General features: G+C 42.8%; 1 protein-coding gene across 2 annotated transcripts in view; it reads left to right on the top strand.

Annotated features, from left to right (window-relative positions):
- The first annotated feature begins 877 nt into the window (after positions 1–877).
- The window catches only part of PRKAG2 (protein kinase AMP-activated non-catalytic subunit gamma 2), a 213,301-nt gene continuing 189,378 nt past the window's right edge, over positions 878–24,800 (top strand). The window contains exon 1 of one of the 2 annotated variants that reach the window (XM_066314255.1): positions 878–1,433. In XM_066314255.1, coding sequence (XP_066170352.1) covers positions 1,335–1,433 — 99 coding nt within the window. In that variant the 5' untranslated portion in view covers positions 878–1,334. Of the gene's footprint in view, positions 1,434–23,217; positions 24,082–24,800 lie in introns of those variants that run through there. The other variant, XM_066314256.1, reaches the window with a different exon arrangement.

Here is a 24,800-nt window from a genome sequence, read left to right as displayed (position 1 = left end):
CCACCCTCCCGCGGGGGCTGAGCCGCCCCTTTCGCTCGGCTGAATCTGCAAGCGCGTTAAAGGCTTTTTGGAGGGAGAGAGCGGAAAAATCTACGTTCAGGAGTGGACTGCGGCCCTCCTGGGCTTGGCACACGCTCCCTGTCAGCCCGGCGGAGGGAGAGCAGCCTGGGGTTTTTAGCCCAGCGGGAACGAAGCCTGGCGAGGCCGCCTCCTTGGCCAGCGCCATCCCGGGCTGGGCTGCGGGGAGCGCGGCCGGGAAGCGGTGCCTCGGGGGAAAGAAATCCTCCTCCCTTAGGGCACGGCCAGGAGAAATCCTGCGGGGAGGGAGGCGAGGAAACAGCCTGGGAGGTCGGGAGAGGGAGAGGAACCGCGCCGCCTTCGGGCGTTTTTGGCAATGTGAAACGCAGCCTTTTCGCCCAGCTCCGTGCTCCGGCAGCGCGGGGAATGCAGGCACAGCTCCAGCTCCAATCCCCTCGCCAAGGGGCCGGCGGGGCGGCCCGGGGCGAGCGGCAGCCGGAGGAGGCGGCCGGACCTGCGGAAAAGTTGCGTGGTGCTCGTCCTGCATCTCCCGGAGACCCTGCATCTCCCGGAGACCTGCATCTCCCGGAGACCCTGCGGCTCCCGGAGACCCTGCGGCTCCCGGAGACCCTGCGGCTCCCGGAGACCCTGCGGCTCCCGGAGACCCTGCGGCTCCCGGAGACCCTGCGGCTCCCGGAGACCCTGCCGGGGCGCCCGGGCACCTCCTCCCGTCCTCCTGCCCTCCTTCTCTTCCTCCCCGCTCAGACTCCCCGCGGGCCGCCCCAGTCTGCCAGGAGCGTCGCCCGAGCACCTTCCCCTTTTCGGGCTCTGTGGCCTTAGGGTGTTTTGGGGGTTGGGTGGTTTTTTCTATTTTTTTTTTCTCTCTCTTTCGGTGCGAGTGCGGCCGGGCTGGGCGAGGGGAAGGAAACTTTCTCCCCCCCCCCCCTCCCCCAGGATGCTCCGGATATTTTTGAAAGGGCGGAAGAGTGAGAAAGGGAGCAGCGTCTGTAAGGGCATCTCATGCTCTGGCGAAGGTCCCCCCTGACACCTCGCTGCTGGGATTAAAGACCGGGGCTGGAGAAACTCCTCCCCTTCCCTCGCCTTCTCTCATTCTCCCCCCTCCTCTTGCTGCCCCCTCCTCCACCCCCCCAAAATTTCCTAAGGCCATTAGGAAGGGGGAAAAAAAAAAAGAAGAGAGAAAAGAAAAGAGAAAATAAGGAGGCTGGAGTAACTGCGGCCCGTGGGACGGTGGGGAGAGGTGGAAGAGGAGCCTCCCTCTGCAGATCCATCGCTCAGCACCACGCTTGGGTGAAGGCATGGGAAGCACTGCCATGGACAAGAAGAAAGATGCCTCCAGCAGCAGCAGCAGGAAAATATCCAGCCACAAGAAACTCATGTTGCGAGTGCACATCCCCGTAAGTGGCTCTTCCTCCCCTTCGGCAGCTGGCGTGGCTTAGGCATGTTTTTCTGTGACACGGAGCGAAAGGCAGGGAGAGGTGTTTCCTGCGCCGAGCTCTGGAGTTTGGGGCGTGCTGGGCTGGGGGTGCACCCCTGCAGCAGCCGAGTCCTCCACATCTGGGGTGGGCTGAAGAGTGGGCTCTCGGCCCCCCGTGCGGTGCTGGGAGCGCAGGATGCAGTGTCCGTGGCACGGAGGAGTATCCTCACTATCCCAGTTTCAGAAGTGACTCTTACTCCCTGCTGTACAAGTGCTCCTGTGCCCTGGGCTGTGGGTTTGGCTCAGTTTGTTTCATTCCCTCTCAGACTCGCAGCACGGTCTAGCAAAAGGTTTGTTCACCCCCAAAGGCTGGTCTCAACATTCCCAGGTTTGGCTCCGGGAACTGTCCCTGCCTGTGGCTGAACCAGCGTTTAATCTGATTCTTCCCTCTCCCCCAAGATTAATCCACTTCTGAATTTCCCAGGGCTGGGCAACCCTGGCTCGCTCAGATTTGGATCCAAGCAGTCTGGTCATTGCCGAAAGAGCAGGGCACTTGTATTCACAGCAAACTAGTGAGCGGTGCAGTCTGTTCACCAGCTCTCTTCTGTATATTCCTCTATAAAGTTAACATGCAAGAAATTATAGATACAGGTACAGAATAACCACAGATATAAGGTTTTATTTCCAGTGAGTACTAAAAGGCTGACTGGCTCCTTCTTCAGAATTACATGCCTTTCAAAACTTAGATTGCTGGGTTTCTTTACTATTAGGATGTTCTTGTGATCCATGTAGCTATTAGTTTTCTATTCTCAGTCCTGATGTAGTTTTGGTTTCAGTGCTTCTGGCAAGAAATGACACAGTCCTTGTATCTTTTTTGTGTGCACTCTGTTGTTTTATTACTAACTGGTGTTTGGAATTTTTTGGGGGTTTTTTTTTGTTTATCAGTTTGTTTTAAATCTTGTTATATAAAAGTGGAAAACAATTCTGCCTGTATCTCTGCCAGGCCACCAAGGAGCAAAAAGATATTTCTGGTTCTAAGATTTTCCTTTGTTTTAGGAAAGAATAAGAAGTCAAAGCAAATTTATTAGGTGTCTTGAGTGTGTGGAATAAAATGGAGGAAAAGTACATGACTCTTCTGCAGATTTTATTTTTCTCTGGGGAGGAATGCAAGCCCAAAAGCCCAAGCCAAACTTCTGGAGCTCAGAGTGCACTCAGTACTAGAAAAAAAGGGTCTGTTTCTGCTAACATGGGTGTTGGCTATGTATTTGTGACAGAAGATTTTAGGCTATAAACTTCACCATGTTGCCAGTGATACTTCACAATAGGGATGTAAAATACCAGCAAATAAAATGTACCACACCAAAGCACCACTCCCCCTGTGCTCATTTTTCCTTCCCACCCTGCCTGCAATATTGTCTCTGCCATCTCTTTCCACTGGCCCCCCCACTCCTGACTCAGTCTAGCCAGAAACTCTTGTGCACTTGGATCCCCACTGCTGCTCCCAGGAGCTGCATTTTCTGCCTGCTGAGGAGCCATAAGTAGTTTTGGAGTTTCCTATGGTTCTTGCAGGATTTCACAGCATCCACCTGGTGTTTTTGAAATAATCTGCTTACCACACTAGAATTTTGAACGATTTTCCTCCTTTTATGGTGTGAAGCTAACATGAAAAAAGTACTTAAGGAACTCCTTAGCACAAATCATTATTGACAGAGGAATGCTAATGCTTTTTCTGATTTCCTCCCTAATCCGTAGACAACCTTTCTTCATGAGTGGTGTCTTAGTTGTGTCTTGGATGGAACATTTTTAGTAGTGGGTCATAATTTTTTATGTTTATCATCTCTTGGCTTTTTGCTATGCAGTTTGTCACCTGGGTAATGGTAGTGGCTGAAATAAAAGCTTTCAAATGCTTGATGCTGCACTGAAATCAACATAAGTTTTGTTGCTCACCCAGTTGGAAGAGTTTCAAGATTCGGTAATGAGATAACGACTTCCATCCTTCCTTTCCATGCCCAAAATATGATCCTTCTCTTCCATTCTGCATCATTCTAACATTCCTCAACTGGACTACTGAGCCCATGGTTGCACTCATATTTTTAGTGGCTTTCTGTAATCTGGCAGAGTTTGAACATGGCTGTGCTATAAGAAAGAACATTTTTCACATTCTCCTTACTTGACAGAGGAATCTGCATTTGAAAAGATCTGTTTCGACTGTTTTTTTTTCTCTTTCATAACGTTGTCGTGGCTGTTGTTTTGAAGCATCATTCCTATTATTTCAGTGGCGCCTGTCAGTGTAGTTGTAGTTGTCAAGGGAGCTTTCACCAGACAGTAATTTTTATTTTGTTCATCCTCTTCTTTGTGTTTCTCTGAGATCATGTTTATTGCTGAGACATATAATTCATGCTCATCTGGATCTTCAGATTGGGAACAAGAGAAGAGCTAACAGGGTCTGTGTAGGAGGGGAGAGAGGAGTCCATTCTGAAAGAGAAAGCAACATGACAGAGAGGTACTGTTGTGATGCAGGCTGAAACATATTTATTGGTCATGCAGAAATGCTGATTGAAATAGTAATATATATTGGGGGAAAAGAAGGTGAAGGATGCAAAGTAACCTCTGTCATTAGGTTAGAGGATTGTGGAATGACAGGGATTTCTAAAAAGAAAGTTGTATGCATGTCTTCCCTCCCCCACATAGTTTTATTGCTTTGGGTTTGTCTGTGACAGTGAGAAAAAACAAATCAATTTGAAGAAAGCAAGTTTGCGGCTTGCAACACTCCAGGGCATTTCTCAGGTACACCTTTCTGAAGGAAGAACAAGACATGTTACAAAAAATTTGGAAACACTCTATTTTCACCTTCTTTCTGTGCTCAGTCTCCTTCAGCACAGGTTGGTGGTGCCCAACCTGTGCTTCTGGGAGTGGTGATGGACCACTAAATTCCTGCAGGCTGGCTTTCCTCACTGCTCTCAGCTTGTTTTCAGTAGCCAAGAATAAAGTAGGGGCCACTGTATTCTGTAGCATGGCAGGGGAGTGTTTGCTGAATGGCTGGGATGATGGAACATCTTGTTTAGTTGTTTTTTCCTTTGTAAATACACAACTGACTTGAGCCAGTAATTTAGATGGACCAGAGTATAACTGAAGGTGCCATTCTAAAGGTCATATCAACCTCTGTCTGTCTCAGCAGCACATTCAGAAGTCTTGAAATCAGAGATGCCTAAAATGGAAATTTCTGGTCCAAATATCTTTGAAAGCTGCTACAGATTTAAATAGAAACCTTTGCTCTATAGATGCATCATATCTGTAATATGAAGACATTAGCATTATGAAATTCCTTTTTAAGCCATTAGAAGTTAATGCCTGCACATTGCTTTGAACATTTTTAAATCTCTATCTATTCTGAGATGGGGTGCAATTGTCTGCTAAGTAGGAGCTCACAGCAGTGAGATCAGAATGTTCTTTTGTCATCTTGCAAAATCGATCTGTTCTAATGTTAACGTTGCCATTGTAGGTCCCTGGTGCTGCAAAAAAAAAAAAAAAAAAAAAAAAAAAAAAAAAAAAAAGATTCTGTTCTTGTTTACTTTGAATTTCATCTGGGATGGTTCAGTCAGAGCTGGCAAAGTTATGTTGTATTTACATGAGCACAACTGAGGGTAGAACCTGTCTCAAGAGCTTCACTATGCCAGGCACCAGGCACCTGCTGCTCTCAGCAGGTGGGAATTGCAAGAACTTGGCACTTCCTTGGATTTTTCCCAAATACATCACAAGGTGACTTTTTATCCAAAAGAACAAAGGAGTTTTTTTTCACAATAAGCGCAAAAACAACATCTGTGAATGGATATCAAAACACCTTTCAGTTCAGTGAGGTGGCTCTTGCCTCTGGTACTTGAGCCCTGACAGCAGAGGTGAAGCACTAGAAGGATGTGCTTGGAGATCAGGATTCTTTATTTTCTATGCCACACAAAGAAACATCTCTGCACAGTTTCTCCCTTTTCTTTGTCAACCTCTGTGATTTTGAAGAGAGTCCTCAATGTCAAAATTGCTTGCTGTTTCCAGGCCTGGTGTAAGGCTGGGATGCCAGGCTGAACATCAGATGGCTTAAATATTTCTAACCCGCTAGATGACAATGATGTTCTGACAGCTACTGTTGGCTCAGGCTCTGCCCCTCCATCTTGCTTTCCACACTTGCAAAGTCACTAATGGCTGCATGCCTAATAAATCACTGTGAAGTGATTTTGTTCTGTCACAGTTTTTACAGGATGCTTCTTGTCTCCCAGTAATTGCAGGGTGGGCTGATAAGAGCAGCACTTCAGTCTAGGAGTCACTTTAGGAAGCTGCAGATGGGGAATTATCTAGTGAATTCTTTCAAAGGTGAAAGGAAATCAGCTTCCAGTGTGATCTAGGAATGAAAGAAATGTTTATTTTCTTGGGAAAAGGAGGTGAAGAGAGAGACAGACTGAGGAGAGAGAAATGTTTCCCTGAAATTAAATCTCCTACTGTTCTCCCTCTCGCTCTCACGGGGCAGGCTGTGAGTTGTCCTGAGCTTCTGTGGCCTTGAAGTTTAAATTTGGATTCCTCCCTCAAGGGCTGATATATTAAGACAGGAAAGGGTAAGAGGTATTTACTCAGGAGTGTTGAGATAGTACTTTAAATTATCTTAAGGATTCATGTTTACAATCATAATAGCTGCCACTGCAATTAAGGAAGCATTAGCCTTTTTTGTTCTAAAGCAAAACAGAAACAGACCACCAGTGTACAGAAACATGTTGTGTCTTACAAAATATTACTTTTCCTGGTTGGAGATTCTGCTCCTGAAGCTTCTCACCCAACTTCCTTTATTTATACCTGAGCCTTTGAGGACTGTGGGCTCAGAAAAAAAGTGAATTTCCTTGGAAAAATAAGTTGTAAATGTGGAAGGACCTCACAGAAATGTGGATGGTGAGACTTGGGCTCAGGGAAGTTTACACTGTGCTTGTATTGGGAATTAGAAGAAAAGTCATGCTGCAGAGGGATCAGGAGTGAAGTGGAGAGTAATGATCTCCACCTAGGAGGTTCCAGCTCCTGGTCAGGGACCCACAAGGTTCAGCTAATGCTCAACTTCACCACATGGCATTCAAAGGAGCTATTCAGATGTGGTTGAAACGAGAATTCAACCCTCATTTTGTTGATGATATATGGACAGCCATGAAAGTAGGTTGCTGTGCCCAGGTTGATAGGGCTAATGGGAGGAGAAAGGAGGCAAAACTGAGTCAGCATTGGTTGCCCAAATTGTGGACATTCATGTTGAGTGAAGGAACACATGGAATTCTCATCCCTTTGAAGAAAAGCTGAGTTTCTGTCAAAAGGCATCCCATGCACAGAGATAAGGAAAGAGCAGATTTGGTTATAAGAGAAATGAAGCATCAAGGAAAACATCAACAGCAGATAAAAGGGATGTCACAATGTGGACTGTTATGCCCTAGACTGACCACCAGGCTTTGGGAAATGGCTTCAGGGCATGATCTGGTTGCAGGGTGCTGCTGTCTCAGTTTTCTGCTGTTGTTTGCACTGTAGACATACTGGAGAAAATATTACAATATGACAATCTCACTAACAGGGAGACCTGTGCATGTCTTCAAAGGCTAAAAGAAAAAGATTTCAGTCTTGAATGGAGTGTGTTTTTTCTCCTGAAAAAGAAAACTTATGTACACACCTGAATATACAATGCCATCAATAAATATAAAATATTATTGTTGGTGTGGTGATACAGTGCTGTACTGCTACTGAACTATTTCTCATTCCAGCAGTGAGCTAAAACACTGATGTATGTTAGATATGCAGAATGGTTTTTGTGTTTATTCTTTATGTAGTTGTAGAAACTGGAGTGCAATGCTTCAGTTTAATGTTTGCTTCTATAATACTGTCTCTCTTAAGTTGCTTGCATATGAAACCTTTAAAGCATGAGAGCATTATTTACACAGTAGAGAACCAAAACATAACGCCGTGCTTCAGGTTTTGACACTGAGGATTCTTAGAATGGTTTATTACATCCTTCAAATTTTCACAAAATTTAGCTTGCCAGTAAATTACATTATGTAGGCATGACCCAGCGGGATGCAGAGCAAATGCATTACAGTGTGAGTTTCATGGCTGTCATTTATTTTCCACACCGTGATTCTTCAGACCTTACGGTCATTATTGCAAAGGGTGCCTGTGACCTTCTGCTCCAAAAACAGAACCTATGTCATAAGCTGAAGACTCAATCTATTTTTGTGACCAGGGTGAGAGGGCTATATGCCTTTTTTAAGCTGCTGGAGGACATATTCATATATCTGGGGATTCATTAGGAGGAAGTGTGTGCATTATAAGCATTGTCTGCCATGTTATGGAGCCTTTATCTTCGTTTATGTATGACACCCATTGTGCAATTTTCAGTCAACTTTTCATGTCAGTGATGCTGCTGGAACAATGAAGATAGGAAAATACTCTGCTTCTGCAAGCTGAAGAAAGCAAACTTCTCTGAGTAGTCAGAGTGCTGCCTGACAATACTACAAAACACAAGACTTTGCTGCTCAGTTGTGGATTTACCAGGGTTATTTTATGAATGACTGAAGTTTAGGTCTGGTTTGTGGAAGCTACATGTCTACTGATTCCTTTAGGAGAGGTTGGAAATGTGTTTTCTATGGAATTGTAGAAATCAGTACTTGGTGAGCTAGATCAGGGGTAAAATCTGAATCCAACAAGAAGAAACTTCCAGGTGAAGACAATCTCTACATAGAAATGGGGTAGTTTTAGGAATGTGGTGAACTAAACAGGTGCCATAAGCATTGCCTGTCGGCTATCTAGTGGAAGAAATGGATTGTTACCTGCTTGCCACTTACTTTGAATGGACTCTACAGGGAAATCAGAAAAGAGGAATTATTTAGAGATTTCTCAAGTGGGTCACAATGACTCTATTAAGGCTACCTAGCCTTAATCCTTGACAAATTTCCACTCATATAGGACTGTTCAATGCCTTTAAATAAGTGTGCATTTAACGTGTTTGCTAAGCACTGTGTTGCCTTGCTTTTGGCCATGTGGCCTTTAAGAGGTGTAAGTGCAAACAGGTGTTTTTACCAAATCATGAAATTGTTGATGTTGGAAGAGAGAGATCTGGAGGTTGTCTAGTCCAGATGTTACTCCCGACCCAAGGGTCAACTAGAGCAGGTGACTCAGGACTATGCCCAGTCAGATTTTGAATTTCCCCAAGGATGGAAATTCCTGAGTTTCACTGCTCTGATGGAACACATTCGAGCAAGTGAAAGTTCCTGGAGAGAGACTATTGTTCAGCCACTACACAGGCACATGGAATTGAACTCCACAGTTGGTTGGATCTTGTTCCAAACGCATAGAGCCAGTCTGAGGAGTGAAATTGAATTTGGCTGGAAGGAGTATAGAGACTTCTGGGAAAAGGATTTTCTGAGATGAGTATCAAAACTGGGGGCACAATTGTCCCAACTAGACTTGAGAAAGGAATGAAGAGTAAGGAAGAGGTAAAAAAAGGTGCTTAGTCAGTGTTACCATGCTGTGTATGAGCTTGCCAGCTTCTCAGTAGATCATTGCATCTTCTGGAATGTGGTTTTCATCATGTGTTGCCATTCCATTTGCATAAATTCATTAGAGGGCGATTTGCTGTTACTGAGCATTAATCATATGTTGGAAGTGTGATCTAGACCAAGACGTGTGAGGAAAGACAGTTCAGGGATAAGAGCACTAAATCCTCAGCAGTCTGAGTCTCTACTGTGTGGCCTGAGGGCAGAGGAGGTGTAAGCTGTTCGTTGATGAATGGCTGAGGCTTGAGGTCCACAAAGAATCAACTTTTAAAGTGTCAGTGTGCCAACACTGAAACACCAAAACAGCTCGTGGGATCTTCTTTCCATCCGTGACTGAATGCTGTTAGATGTCTGTACATATGTTAGTAAAGACAAACTCCCTGAAGAATTTAAAGCCTCGACAGATTGTATTGGCTGGAGGAGGTGTGAAGAAACAACTTCATCCCTGCAGTGCTGATATTCAAGGAGATGGCTGGAGTTAAAGCAACTTTTCCCATGTTGTATAGGAATGTGACAGTTGGACTCCTGAAGTTTTCAGACACAGCTCCCCTGCCTTAACTACAAGCCAAACCTCCTTCCTTTAGTATTTGTTCCATTAGGATCAATGTACAAGCTCAACCCGAGTCAGATCCGTGTATAACATTAACCTAAAGCACCAGTCATGGGAAGTATTTTCCCTTTTGCTTTTCGAAAATATGTGTGAAGTGAAAGGATTCCGGTCTAATGTCTACAGGCAGTCATGCCATGTCTTAAAATAACACTATTAGGACTCTTGGCAGCCTGATCAGGAAGACCAAGGATTGAGGATAGGAGATAAATTAGAGGAGACTAATTTTAATTTCCAGCATTAAAAGTGGTACCAGTGAGTGTTCCTGATTATCACATCCTCCATGGGGTTCATGCTGAAAGCTGTGAAATGTTAGTCTTTTATTTTCTGTATAGCTGGTGGCACATCAGTTGTAGAATTCTTGAAACAAGGCATCTACAGCTATTTCACATGTAGTCATCTACATTGTCAAGAAAATGGAGTTTGGGTACATCTGAAACAACTCTTTACCTGCCATATTTAATCTGCATCAGTCTCCAAAGAGTTTGCAGGCATTCTGTCTCCTTTCCTGAATTCCACTGACTTGTCCTTCCAGTTGCTGGAGCTGGGTATTCTTTAGTGCTGCTGCCAGCTAGAGCAGCAAAGATATTACCAGCATGATCCCAACACCAATTTTGATCTTCCTTCCACTAATCCTAGATCAACTCCACATTTTTATGGGAAAATGGGGAAATTCTGCCATTTGAAAAGTTTAACCAACATTATTCATAGGCATAAAATCTATAGCCTGAAAAGAATAGGAAGTAGAAGATATTATTCAGCTGTTTCCTTTGATCTTTATTTAATGACTTGGTATTCATGGTAAATACTAATTTGAGAGACTTCTATTAGTTGGGTGATAATTATTTATACATTTTCCTTATATTTTTCTGTGTGTTTTAGGATGACTCTACATGCTTTAATCTGCGCAGAGGCAGGAGAGTACATGCCAGAATTTTTCTTTATAAAGTAAATCCAGTTATTCAAAAAGTGTAATTACTTCAATTCCCTTTTTTTTTCTGTATTGTACTAAGAGTTCTGGCTCTTTTCACTGCTGCAGATCTGTGAACATGTCTTCAATTGGCATTTAAGAGTTGCTGTTAATGGAACTTTTCTGATTATCAGCTGTAAAACACTGGAGTTAGTAAAAGAGGAAGCATCTTACTTAACCATGCACTGGAATGGGCTCATCTCCATTACTTAGTCAGACAAAATTGTTCTTCACCCAGTATTCCTCAGTTGTCCCGGTGGACCTCAGCCATTTCCCAAGGCAAGGGAAGCTGCTGTTCCCCAGCTGGATTTCCCAACAGATTGTGTGCATCCTCCCATCCTCCTGCAATGCTGAACAAAGCATGTTGCCTTACAATGCCTTCCTACTTAGCCAGTTTGTTTTATTTTCATTGTCAGATGAAACGAGTGCTAACTTGGTGAGCCTTGGTAACTCACTCGCTTTTGATGCCCATCTGTCTGTAGTCTCAGATCCAAAAATCTGCAAACAGATGACTCAAGTTTACTTGAAATGCCATTCACAAGATTAAGCCTTGAGAAAAGAAAATAGATGCTAAGGAGGCTAGTAGCTCAAAGAGATGGGATTTTCAAAGGAATTTAGGCATCCTAGGTTCTTTTACAGTATTTGAAGATGCTGCCAGTTCATTTGCATCAGGATATCCTTAATTACATTTGAAAATTAAGCTTTACATCTTTCAGACTTTCAGGGTGCCATTCTTCCCTCTTTGCTATTTATACCTGCATTACTAACAAGCCACTTTCCTCATTTTCCACTTCCAGTAACATTCTCTTATGCCTGATAGCGAAAATGGAAAAAAACAAGCAAACAGAAAATACAACAAAAAAATCAGAAATTGGTTTTTATTTCCATGGAACACAGATGGAAAGTAATACTAGGAAGTAATTTGGGAAGAGATAAATAGCAGCTGCTCTCCTGATGATAAAGACTGAAACTAATACTGATACTTGGTGCGTTGCAATCTGTTGTGACACATAATAAAGTCTGTGTATGTTTGTCTTACATTTGACTGAGAGGGACCAAGTATTACATGTGATAAAGACTTCAGACAGAAATTTCTTTTCAACATAACTTGAGAAAAGGCTGCAATCATTTAAAATCGTGAGAGGATTTTTTTGTTTATATATTTTTTTACCTGGGTAAACTTCAAAAGTTTTGTGAGCTACTGTAGGCATTTAATGTGTTCAGACTCTCTGTGGGTAATTTCAAATTTATTTTCAAATATAAATGTTGAAAAATTTAAAAAAAACGTATTTCACTGCCATAATCTGCATAAACCTTTTTGTCAGCATATTTATGAAGTAGAAGGATTTGGGTTGAAGTGACAAGAAAGAGGCACACATGTAAAAGCAAAAGCTGTAAAATCAATGGCATTGATCAGTTTATGCACTTTAATGGATGAGAGTTGGGACACACAGGCTGAAATCTGGGGACATGTGTCTGGGGATTGATCGTCTTCTCTTGGAGGAATGATAAAATCGAATTTCTCGACTTCGGCAACAAAGTGAGAGAAGATATTAACTAACACACTAAATATTTCTGAAAGATCACTTTCAGAGGGCAGTGAGTTCCTTTGTTTGTGTTTTATGGTCTTGAATATTCTGTGCACCTGACTAGGTAAATTTATGAGACAGGTAAGGACACAAGTCCTTATGGACTGTATGAACTTCAACAAGAGAAAGTGCTGGATTCTGCACCTGGGATGGGGCAGCCCTGGATGTATGGAATGAGGGTCTGGAAAGCCACAGAGCGGGACCTGGTCAATGGCAAGCTGAATGAGAGTCAGCAGAGCTCTGGAGCCAGGAGGGCCAAAGAGTCATGGGGGGCATCAGCCCAGCATTGGCATCTGAGCAGGGAGGGGATTGTCCTGCACTGCTCTGGGCTGGGGCAGCCCCACCTTGAGTCCTGGGGGTAGTTTTGGGAGCCACATGACAAGAAAGACATTAAACCATTGGAGAACATCCAAAGGAGGGCCATGAGGATGGTGAATGGTCTGCAGGGGAAGCTGTGTGAGCAGGGGCTGTGGGTACTTGGTCTGTTCAGCCTGGAGGAGACTGAGTGGAGACCTCACTGCAGTTACAACTTGTGAGGGGATTAGGAGGGGCAGGCACACTGATCTCTGCTTTGTGGTGAGCAGTGACAGCATCTGAGGGAATGGCCTGAAGTTGTGGTTTAGGTTGGATGTTAGAGAAAGGTTCTTCACCCAGAGGGTGGCTGGGCACTGAACAGGCTCCCCAGGGCAGTGATCACTGCACCAAACCTGACAGAGCTCCAGAAGTGTTTGGACAATGCTCTTGGTCACATGGTTTGACTCTTGGGGATGGTCCCGTACAGAGCCAGGAGATAGACTGGATGATTCTTGTGGATCCCTTCCAACTCAGCATATTTTGTGATTCTGTGATGAGCAGAGCTTGTGTGTGTGAAGCTGTTTGCTCTAAACTGAATACATTCAGTGTGTATAGACAAGCTGGCAAATTGCACATGTTGCACATGTTGCATTGAGAAATGAGCTGTGATGGAAAATAAAATAGATGTTTAATTATTTCAGGGGAAAACCCCACGCTATGCATATCCTGTGTTTTCCTGTCACAAAACAAACAGAGCAATGAGCTTGACCTTTAGGCTGTTTTGATTTCTGGTGGTTTTTTGTTTACAAGACTTCAGTCATTTGAAGGTCTGTCACCTGGGCTATTGTGTTAAGGGATTAACACACAGTGACTTGTCCTACTGTCCCAGATGTAACCAGGACTAACTTCTTCCTTGCCTCTGCTTCCCTGCATGCAGGCGTTGCTGTAGAAGGCCTCCAAGTCTTGTCATGTCAAATAATGCATGGTCTTCAGAGCTCACTGGGGGAGAGAGAAGTCTGGGAACAATGTGAACAGGCACAGCCAGGCATTTCCACTAATTGTTGATGTGGATGATGGAACACAAAAGCAGAAGGAGGGAGGGGGGAATGGAAATGTGTCTTGGTGTGGAAACGAATGTGTAAAAACAAATATGCCTGGACTTGCTTAGTGGGAATGTAAATGTAGCACAGGAGAACTCCCACGACAGGAATCCTCTGCTTTAGTCTGCCCCTGCCAGATAATTTTAGAAGGTCTCTTTTTTTTTTTTTTTATTTATTTACCTCTAGAGACTTCTCTGGCTATTTGGGGTTGTGGACTTCAGCAACCTTAAATTGTAACAGTTGCATTTTACTGCTGAGCTAGCTTGAGATTATCTGTTACTTTTTGGTTCTGGTTATTTGATATTGCCTCAATATTGGAAATGGAAAACTTGAATTACTTAATTATTAATGTAGCATGGCACTAACATTTCAAAATATATTCTGGTGGAGTTAAATATCTAAGTAACTCTCTTCCATACTGTGTACTCTAATCCAAAGCAGGGTAGAGTGATTTCCAGATTAAGTGTATAAAATAAGTAAAAAAAATTACATACTTGGATTGGGATGAGTGCAGGAGGTGGGGGGACATTATTCATAGTGACAAAATAGAATTTCCAGAAATATCTATAATGTAATTTCCTTAAACTCAGAAACACAAGAAGTAAAAACAGTGATGAAGACATTATCATTTGGTAGGATGAGCCTGAAAATGGCACATTTAATCTATAGAACAGAAGCTATATGGATTTATGAACAACTAAAAATGAAGTTAGTAAATTTAGTGAGATTCATAAAGTAGAATTAGTAGATTTACAATGGAAATTTTTGTACACAGGTAAACTACCAGCCTGTGCTGGGCTTCCTCATCCCTTGGAGAGGGACAGGGTTTTAACATCAAGGAAGCAGAAAATACAGATGATGCACAGGGCACTTGCATGTTCACCTGTGCCTGAAGGATCATCCTCCCTGTGCTGATATTTCTGCAGTGAGGTGCAACAGCTGCCATTAGTAATCAGCACAATGCAACACAACTGGTAAAAATCTAAATGCTTACTTTGTCCATTTACTAAATGAATTGCAAATGTCTGACTGAGCTGAGAACTATTACAGAGGCAAGAGGAAAGGGGATAGCCAGCAGAAACACCAATTTGTTGATTATATAATGGGTCTGTCATTAGTAACTTGATCATGCCAATGCAATTGCTTTTTCTCCAAGACAGAGGCTGGTTCTTACCAGGAGTGATTGAAAAGCACTCTGATTATGCCAAAATGTGCTTTAAATGGAAAGAGGGAGATGGAAAACTCTTAAACAGTATAAATATGATTGCTTATAGCGTTGCAGAAAAGAGACACTGCAGAAAGATATCGTGGTTTTATCCAAGCAGTTAGATTGATTCCTTTTTAGTTAAAACTATGTAAATTCAGTGCTGTGAAAGTTATCACAAGGACAGCTGTAAGGACCAATTGTGGGGCAGAGTGAATGAAATTCATCAAAACAGTCCATTGTGGCACTTCTATTTTGACAGGCAGGATTGGCCCCCAGCGATTACCACTGAAAATATTTATCATTGTAGTGTGGAAATCTGACTTCCTGGCACTGGGCTGGGAACCTCATTTCACAGTAATCTCCTGAACATCTCTGCTGACTAAGGCTGATTCTGAGCACATTGCCAAAAGATCTCAGTTTCTTCCCAGTCTTCTAGTTTTCACATCAGGTTTCTCTTTATGATCTGCTCCCGTTTTTGTAATCCTGTGATTTCCAAAAGCCACTTTAAAGGCAACCTCCACACAAGTAACATTCTTTATTTAAACTTCTCTATTGTGGAGGTGATGATACACTGGGACAGATTGTCCAGAGAGGGTGTGGAGTCTCCCTCACTGGAGATATTCCAGAACCATCTGGACTCAATCCTGTGCCATGTGCTCTGGGATGGCCCTGCTTGAGCAGGGAGATGGGACCAGATGTCCCTCTTGTACCTTCCAACCTGACCTGTTCTGTGATGCTGTGAATATTCCCTGAGCAGTATTCCCCGAGCCAAAAGCACTAGCTGCTGTCTCTAGAGTTTCCAAAACCTAGCACAAAATATGAAGAAATCAGGTTCACAGAATTATGTGTTGGGTCTGTATGAGAAAGATTTTTAGATTTGATTACATTCCTGAGACATAGGCAAACTTCAGGGATCAATGTCTTGTTTTTTAGAATTCTGGTGACTTTGCTCACAGCTGGAGTATTTAATGCTAATGTGTGTCACAAAGTTCTTGCTTTTATGGAAGGTACCCACAATTAGCATTTTAGGAGATTTAAAAATTATTTTATACAGCTTAGGTAACCAGTTCAGTGCAGAGCATGGAGCAGCTGAAGCTGCTGGAGGAAGATTTCCAGCTTTCTGAGCTGCTCAGCACTAGATATGCTGAGTGCCATTCTGGTGTTACTTAGCAGGGACATTTTCCCTGTCACTGGAGCTGCTATGACAGTGGGGTTGGAGCTGGAGACACTCTTTCTGCATGGGATGGAAGTGTTAGGATTTCATTATGGCTCTGTGCAGCTCAGAGGGATGGGAGAAGGAACCACTTAAAACTTGTGAGTGTATAAAATATAAACGAGCAAAATACGGTGCACCAGAAATACCTCATGGATGGATACCAAAATATCAGTATTTCTGTGTTTGATTTTGCAATAAGTCCATTTGACAAACAACCAGGTTTCTTCAAGTTGTTGTGCTGAGAGCTTTCTCTCCTTGCACACAAATTTTACAGCTCTGCTTACCACAAGTCTTACCACGTGTGAGAGGATAGTGCAAAGTATCTGATATAAGAGAGCTGTGATGGAGATGGGGGAGGGAAACCAGGGTACAGTGGTAATATTTATGGCTAATGCTGTGATGCACCCTCTCTGCTATTCTGGTTGTGTTACAGCTGTAATTCTGTAGCTGTGGTCTAAAAGGGGGAGGCAGGTAAGAGGCTGAACTCACTGTGAGCCAGGAAATGTAAAATATCTCTTTTACTTTTGGCTAGATGCCCAGACCAGAATAATTATGTTCCACCTTTCTCTTTCACGTTCCCATTGTAGAGACAGAATACAAAAAGGCCAAACCGAAATCTGACAGACCATATTTTGTTTATATAGAGGTTTGGTAACTATATGAGATGAAGAGACAGTTATCAAGCTAAGTCCTGTACTTTATATGGATTTATAACAGCCATTTAAATAAAGTATGCCTTTGTGCTCAGGCTGACAATTTGCAAATTCAAACGGTTTTATGCATGTTTATATAATATTTGAGGGGGTTTTATGTGTAGTACATATACTTGCCTAGATGTTTTTGTTGTTGGAATGATCATGGTGATTTAGTTAATGTTGTTTTCTTTTCTAAGCATCGTCTCAGAATTTATCACAATTTCATTAATAGAAAAAACCCTGTCTTTTATCTGTCCTAATTTGTGCACAAGGCCAGTTTGAGGGAAAGGTTGACTTTTCCAAGAAGTTTCCAGAATTTCCAAGAAAGGTCTATTTCCATCTGGTAATTAATTAAAAATAGGCCTTAAAACTTCTTGTTTTCCTTTCTAGGATGTTCTGTTTCTCAGGCCTTTCAGCACAGCTGTCTGTGAGTCTGCTGGCTTTCTGTGTCACTTTACAGAACTGCTCAGAAAAAGATCAGTAACACCAGTGGAAGGACAGGACTTTGATGGCCAGAGCTGCAGTTCTTGGTCTGGTGCATTGGTTGGGCTTCGCAGGAAGTTTATAGCTTTAGGAAGGAAATTTAATTATATGTTATGAGAAAAGCCTTTCTTGCTCTTTTTACTGTTGGGAAATTGCATGTAAAGCAACTGCGACTGGTGCAACATATTTCTGTATTTTATGTAAAACTTCAAAGCAGAGTGAGCACAAATGTTTATCTCAGCAAAGTCTTTTCTAAGTACAAGTATTCATTAAGCTGACCATGGAAATTCAGTCAAACATAAGCTCAGCTGTTGCTGGTAATTCATTAACAGATTCATCTAAAACTTTGTCCAAAGCTTTAGTTCCTAAATCAGGTCATGAACATCTCATTTCCTCACCAGTCAGAAAATACACAGTCGATTTGGTGGTTAAAGCCAAGTTTGGCCAGACAGAGCAGCAGTATGACCTCCAGACCACAAGCTTGCTTTATCCTGGATCCAGCTGCTTCTCCTTCCACGGGTCAGGCCTGAGGAGGAAGAGGATGTCCCTGAAGTGTGAAACATGGCAGTCTTGACCCTGGCACCCTGATGGCTTTGTTCTTCATTGTGGAGGGAGTGTGTAGCCCAAACCAAGCTCTCACTCCACTGACCTTTGGGTGCTTCATTACTTGCCTGGGAACAGAGAGTGGAGTAAACTCTGGAGCTGATAGAAACTTTTGCATATGAAAAGCCCTGAAGTGCTTTAGGAGTTATGTTTTGTCATACATGACTGAATATAGATAGCTATCTTAGATATCTGTGGCAGCAATCACTAACTGCTTTGCTGGTGTTTAGCAGTGCTAGGAACATTTATGCTGGAATTCAAGGAAGTTACTTCACTTGGACTACTTGATAGGGAGGACTTTGCCAAAAAATGTGAAGTGTGGAGCAGAGTTTAGAGTAAGAATTCATTTTCTGAAGGAAACTGTTGTGAGATCCTGAATGAACACAAGAAGTTTACTTCTCTGTGTCTGGAGAAAAGCATGATTTTGTTCATTCCATGTAAACTCAATTTCCTCCATAGTGCTTTGTGTGCCTGCACTGGCCTGGTTTGGTTCCTGGTGAACCAGGTAACATCCGTACCCTAACTAATCTGGATCAGGAATGTAAAGTATCATCAGTCATTGAACTGCCAATTTTTGGATACATGCAAGATCCTGATTTTCCCCATTTCTATCTTGTTATCCGTATGGTATTCGGTTTATCCACTTGCAGCTCTTATCAGACAAATGTGCCTTCTAATATCAACCTCCTGTGCACTCAGGGTTTCACTTACACCTCAAACACCAGGAGACCTGCTTTATTTGCCTTTGCCAAAGAAGTGGACTCTTGGAGGATATCCAGGTTTTTTATTGAACGGGTGTTTGATCCAAGCATTTCTTTTAAAACTGTCCTCGAAAGAAAGCCTGGGGAAGAGCCAATGTAATAACCCTAATGCACTGCCCCCTCCATGTCCTTCTTTCTGCAAATTTCTAAATGCTCAGAAGAAATGGTTGATTTAATGTTGCCCTGGAAGTATTATTATTTCTGATGTGAAGCTTGGAAAGCAAAAATTTAAGAAGTAATCTGCCCAAGACTATAGCATGCTGGGAAGTAGAGTGCAATGACTCCCTAGTCTTATATGTATGTAAGGTAAAAACCCATCATGCTCAAAGCCAGACCACTGTAGGTAATTCAGGACTGCAGATGTCTTGGCCCCACTCTGCTCCTGATTCTGCACTGGGCCTGTTTGGAGCTTTCTCTATATAAAATCATCTGTAACATGGCTCCCTTTGGCCTCAGGAGTTTACCTGTGATGAGGTCTGTCGCCACACCTCTGTGTCAATACATTTACTGCCTTCAGTTGTAAGTGAAGCCAATTTGACTCACTTGAAGCAAAATCAAAGAGGACTGTGAGCCTCTGGCTCCCTATAAAACATCCCTTCCCTGCCATTCGTAACACTGTTGTTAGGGCTGATGGAAAGAAGCCAGTGTTAAATAAGGGGTGGGAAAGCATCATCCTGCCTTAAACTGAGTACAGCTGCGAGGGCAGGCAGTGTTTTGGCATGCTCTGGGCTCCTAAAAGCACTGCAGGGGCAGCAGCGGAAGTTACTCCCACTATTTGAAAAGGCAGGTCACCAGAGTCCCAAAGTTCCAGCAGCTGAAGCCTCTGGAGAGCCGTGTGTTCCCTAAGCCCTGGGGAGAGCTGAGGAAGAGCCTGTGCTGCAAAGGACTCCCTCACCGTGGGAACTGTGCTTTGAACCTGCAAGGACCGTGACAGATGGGTTCAGAACTCCCCCAAATGAGGCTCTGCTTTTTCTCATTGTGATAAAAGAAATCAGCCATGTGGCTGAGACAGGTGAAGGTTGGGACTGTGGTGGTGGCTGGTCTAATGATGGAAATACCAGTCCTGTGTATTTCTAGGTGGTCTTTCCAATCCATTTTCAGGAAGCTGGTTTTTTTTTTTTCTTTTCTTTCTCTGTCCTTGTTTACTTGTAATTTCACTTTTAAAGCTCTTCCTTCCTCTTTCTGGTCTTCTCTTTCAAATCTGTTAAAAAGAAATTCCGTTCAGATTCGCAGAAACTGTGTTTGCTTGTCTGTTTGTTTTCCCAGGCTGTTCAGTAGGTTACAAAGATAATTTCTGCTTGTTAGTTTACATAGGTAGGATCCATTTGATTCCCTTTTGGAGTCATTATACAGCTCTTCATCAAAACTTGGGGCATTTGAAACTCTTAAATAAACAGATGGTACATTTTTATGGGCAGTATCCCATGTTCTGTATGTGTGTATGTGGGTGTGCCTGCACACACCCATATTTCCATGTGTATTTTTTGCATATAATCCTTGGGGCACATCTGATCTGAGGCTTTTGAGAAGGACCAGAATCATGGCATCAGGGAGCAAGGATTTCTTATGACATGTCTGGTATGTTTTGATGCAGGTGTAGCCAAAGAAGATGGTTATCACACTCTGAACGTGGCAAAGGTCACATTCTGACATGTAGCCACAGGTTGTGGACCAGACTCTTTCTAGATTTGGAGAACACTTCAGAATAAACCTGCCTGAATCATCCTATCTTGTTGACCCTCACCTTATACCTAGAATGACTCCTTTCCCGTGTCTGTAGTCCTTCCTCATCTTTCAGTTGTTAGGCATCAGAGCTGGTTTTCTTCTGGAGATCAGTCAGTTATTGGGTCTCAACAGGAGGATCAGAATTTCTTGAGTCTAGGGGGAAAAAAAGGTAGAAATAATCATTATTTATTTCCCTTTTTGCTCTAGGGGATGCATAAAGCAAGAAGGAGCCTTCTTTAACTTGCTCTTTATTTCCTGCCTCCTGTAGGAAAACCCTTTTGGCAGTGCCATCACATCTTCCCTGCAGTGAATAAACTTCATCAGTTTGCAAAGTGGTGGTGTTTCTTGCTCTCATTAGACCTGTCCTCCAGATTGTCACTCTTTTTTCCCCTTCCTAATTTCCAAACCTTATTTTATGCACAATAATTTCCCATTTTCTAATTGCACCTACAAGGTGTCCTTTACCTCTTCTCCTTTGTTGGTGTTTATGCACCTTATGTAACTGTGGAGAGGGGTCACACACACTCTCAGCTGTCAACTGCAGAACCCAGCGAGCCAAGCTCCTTTAGTCACGTCCCACGGGAGAGACTCTCTGTTCCTCTCATCCTCAAAACAGCCTCTGCTGCTGCACCTGTTGCCAGCTGAATTAACCTTCCCTCAGCAGATGACCAGAACTGCACACATTATTCCAGATGAGTTTTCACACTGCTTATATATATATCTCAATATGGGATTAAAGCTTTTTGTCTGTTCTGGAGGCCTCCTGATGCCTGTTTTGAACTGTGCTTTATCCGTAGCAGCATGACCATGCCAGCTCCCAGTTAACCTTTTGAGACAGGTGCTCTTCAGTTTGTCTCTATCCAGTTGAGTGCTCAAGTTTTAGATGAAATTATAGTCCTTGAATACATTAATGAAGGATTAAGGACTAAGATAAAATAATTAAATTCAATTGATGAAATTAACCTGATTTCTGTTCCTCCACTTGTTCTGATCATCACTTTTAATGAGAGATTCTCATGTTTCTCTTAGAGAGTGAGCCCAGTATCTTGGTATCATCACCAAGGTGCCTGGCTTAGCTTAAACACAGTGCTGTTGTTTACCCAGATTTCAGGAAATTGTTTCACAAGAAGAAAAATTATTGCTTCTCTTTGCACTTGGGACTTGAAATTCCTAGTTGTCTTCCAGGCTGCCTGGGATGCCAGCAAGAGAGAGCACAAGAGACTTCCCCTTTTTCTCAGCAATGTTAGCTGGCACTTGGGTGGCAAAGAAAAACAGCAAGAGGATGTAAAGGGGGTAACAAGGGTTTTCTGGGTGCAAACTAAATCCTGGCACAATTTAGTAAGAAATTGAGATGTCTCCCACAGCTGTCTGGTTTATTGCTAGGCCAGAGTTGGAGAGAGTCTCACAGAGATGGTACAGGACAGACCAGGAGATCCTACCAGATTTCATGGTCATAGTGACAGATCTTTGTGATTCAATATTGTATTTTCTTTTATTTGACAAATAATATATTTTTCTAAATGTTCCTTTTTAATCTTAATTTTATCTAAAACTTAGCTTGAAAAAAATTATACCATAAGGGAACATCTGTCATTTTTGTTGAATTACAGCCCACAAAGACAGGAATTTTTTTCCAAGTATTTGTGTAAAAATATTTTTGTATATAAAACCTACAGGTTTTATGGCCTATAGACCTCTTGTTGCAGAACTGTGAATGAAAATAGATTGGTTTTGTGCAGGAAGGAAAAGTAATTATCTGACCAAGTTGTTAGGACAGTATTTAACAGGTTTTCCTGTTTAGTTAAGACTACATCTATCATCCTTGCAGCAGTAGCAGCTGTCTAGAGCTTTAAATATACAGTAGAGAGAGTGATCAGAGCAAGTGGATGGAGCAGATTTTGGGTGGTTTAACTAAAACAATGTGACCTTTGGAGCTGAACCTATTTACACTTTGTCTCCCTCTATTCAGGGTTACCTGCATTCCACACTTTTATTATTGATGGGGTGCATGCTTTTTGAAAGGAACTGAGCTCATGTAAAGCAGAAGTTGTTGAGATCCTTTTTCAAGGTCTTCAGCTGCCTTGAGATGCAGATAATGCTTTAAATAATTTTTGAAGTTTTGTTTCCTTGTTTTTTATGCTGCATTTTAGAAACTTTTCTTATTCCCTGTTTCCCTGACTAATCTCTTTATTTTTTTAATTTTATTTTTGCAATCTCTTTTCTCAGGTCTCTTTGAAAGGTGTGAGCTGTGGTGATGTTCAGGGGAAATAAAAGGTTAATAAAAGATCTGGGCAAATAATGATTCATTTCCAACAGTGCTACCAGCAGAATTGGCCTTCAGCTGCATTGTGTGCTGAAAACTGATGACTTACAATTGGCTAAAGCTGACGGTGGGGCTGGAACAGCTGTGGTACAGCAGGGCAGCAGAAACTTGCAGAAACAACTGGTTTTGTTAAAGCTGAGAAGGAATGTTGTTTTCGTCCCCTCTTGTGTAAGTAGGTGCTCTGAAGGTTTTCTTGTGCTGTTAAATACCTGCTGAGAAAGAGCAGGATTTCAAGAACAAAGCTGTTTGCATGTAGGTAAACTTACATAGTGAAATGTTTAGATAATTATTTGGTAATGCTTAAGCTTTAGGTAAGTTTGGGGTTTTTTCTTTCTTATGGATTTAGTGCTTGTGGCAGAATTGCTGGATGAACAGCCCTGTAGTGGTCCATTTATCCAGGGAGCAGGTCCAGCCCCTGGCCTGGCATTTCCTTTGGCTCACCTGCCAAGATTCTGTGAAGAGGATGCTGGTGTCTGCCCACCCCACCTGTGGAGGTGGGAGAAGTTAAGCTCTGCTGAAAGCTGTGATAGTTTTGTGTTGCAGACTCTGGACCATAAAAAATCCAACCAAGTGCAGGTTCATCTGGTGGAGGTGAAGCAGATTTACAAGGGCACTGTCAGGGAGGGCATTTGCTGTGCCAAGGGAACTGTGTCTGTGTGGCTCGTGATTCTGGAGAGAAACCAGCTGCTGCTGCTGCCTGTTATTCCTACCAGCTCCTCTTTCTGCTCTGCTTCTATTAGCACCAATATTCTACCAGAGAGATAGAACTCTTCTTCTGGGGAAAAAAAAATATTTTCTTCTGGGAAAATGCATTGTTTTGGCTCGGTTTTGTTTTTAGCACTACCTAGAGCCCTTTCATCTGTGCTGGTGATGTTACTGCTGCTTCCCCCGGGGCTGCAGCACGCACCCTGAAATGCGTCAGTGTGTTGCCATAAATGCTGAGCGCTTCGTTGTTGCCTTAATCCGTGCTGACTCCACCGTTTCTGGGTATTGTCAGGAAAGTGCTCACCTCGGTAGCAATTACACATGGTCCACTGGACTTCATGTCCTTGCCTGCGTCACCACATGGAGTGGTGTTAGAACTGGAGAGATCTTCCCTCCAAAGAGAGAAGAAAACACAGGGGAAGGAAGAGCCTAAGTGGCTCTTCTTATCAGCAAAAAAAAAAAGAGGATTTGTTTTCAAGGGCTAAGCTGCTAATGCTGAATGACATAAAGAGATAAGAGAGCTGCTAAGTCTTTGAGGAGGGTCGTGGGGACAAAGTGCGCTCTCCAAGGAGGATACAAAAGACAAAAGAAAGGGAAAAAAAAAACAAAACCAATTCTGGAAAGAAAAAGTAAGCTCCTCCAAGACAAAGCTTAGCAGAGAAGATGGGCACCAGTAAGGAAAGTTGTGATGTCTGTGTCAAGGAAGCCAGGGCCAACAGAGGCTGGTGAAGATCATCCTCCACATAACAGAGATAAGACTCATAAACAGCAGGAGAGAAATGTTAAAGGTAAGGGCCCTAATTTTCCTCACCCTCCTCCAAGCTATTTTAATTTAGCTGCAGTGTTTGTAAGAGTTACTGCATTAGGATGGGTTCTTCCCATATAAACTCCCCTGGCTTCCATTGATTGCTAACAAATAAGCTCCAACACCAAAGGTTAAAAATATCTTCTACTGATGTAATTATTTCTTGAAGCAGAAAGAAGTATATGAAATAGCAGAGAATGATATCCGAGACAGAAGGTCTTTCTCAAGGGAAGGTAGTGAAGAACCAGTAAATGGATTTGAGTATTTAGCTGGGAATTCTAAATTATCTTCAGAAAACATTAGAAGAAAAAAAAAAAATAAAATGCAGTGTGCTGAGATTAGATGAACAGCCTGAAGTAGAGGTGGCAGAAAATCTGACCTTTGCTCTTGGTGAAGTAGCCACCAGATTATCCAGTAAAGGCTGTGATGAGATACCTTTGTGTTTCTGATAAACCTGAGAACTTTTTCAGAGTCAAACAGGATGCTCTGAACAATGCCCAGGTTGTTGATATTGTTCTGAGTAGGACACGGTGAAAAGAACTCGTGGAAAAAGCAAGACCAGCTGACTTGAGGCACTGACTAGGATTTCTGGAGTAGGTGATGTTGGTTATGGAGCCATTTTCCCTCATTTCCTAACCATACCTAGTAATGCTGGAAATGGAGATCTGGCACAGCACAGCCATACACAGCCTTGTGTATTTT

The sequence above is a fragment of the Sylvia atricapilla genome, chromosome 1, assembly GCF_009819655.1.
Source record: "Sylvia atricapilla isolate bSylAtr1 chromosome 1, bSylAtr1.pri, whole genome shotgun sequence".
Lineage (NCBI taxonomy): Eukaryota > Metazoa > Chordata > Aves > Passeriformes > Sylviidae > Sylvia > Sylvia atricapilla.
This window is presented reverse-complemented; position numbering and strand designations above follow the sequence as displayed.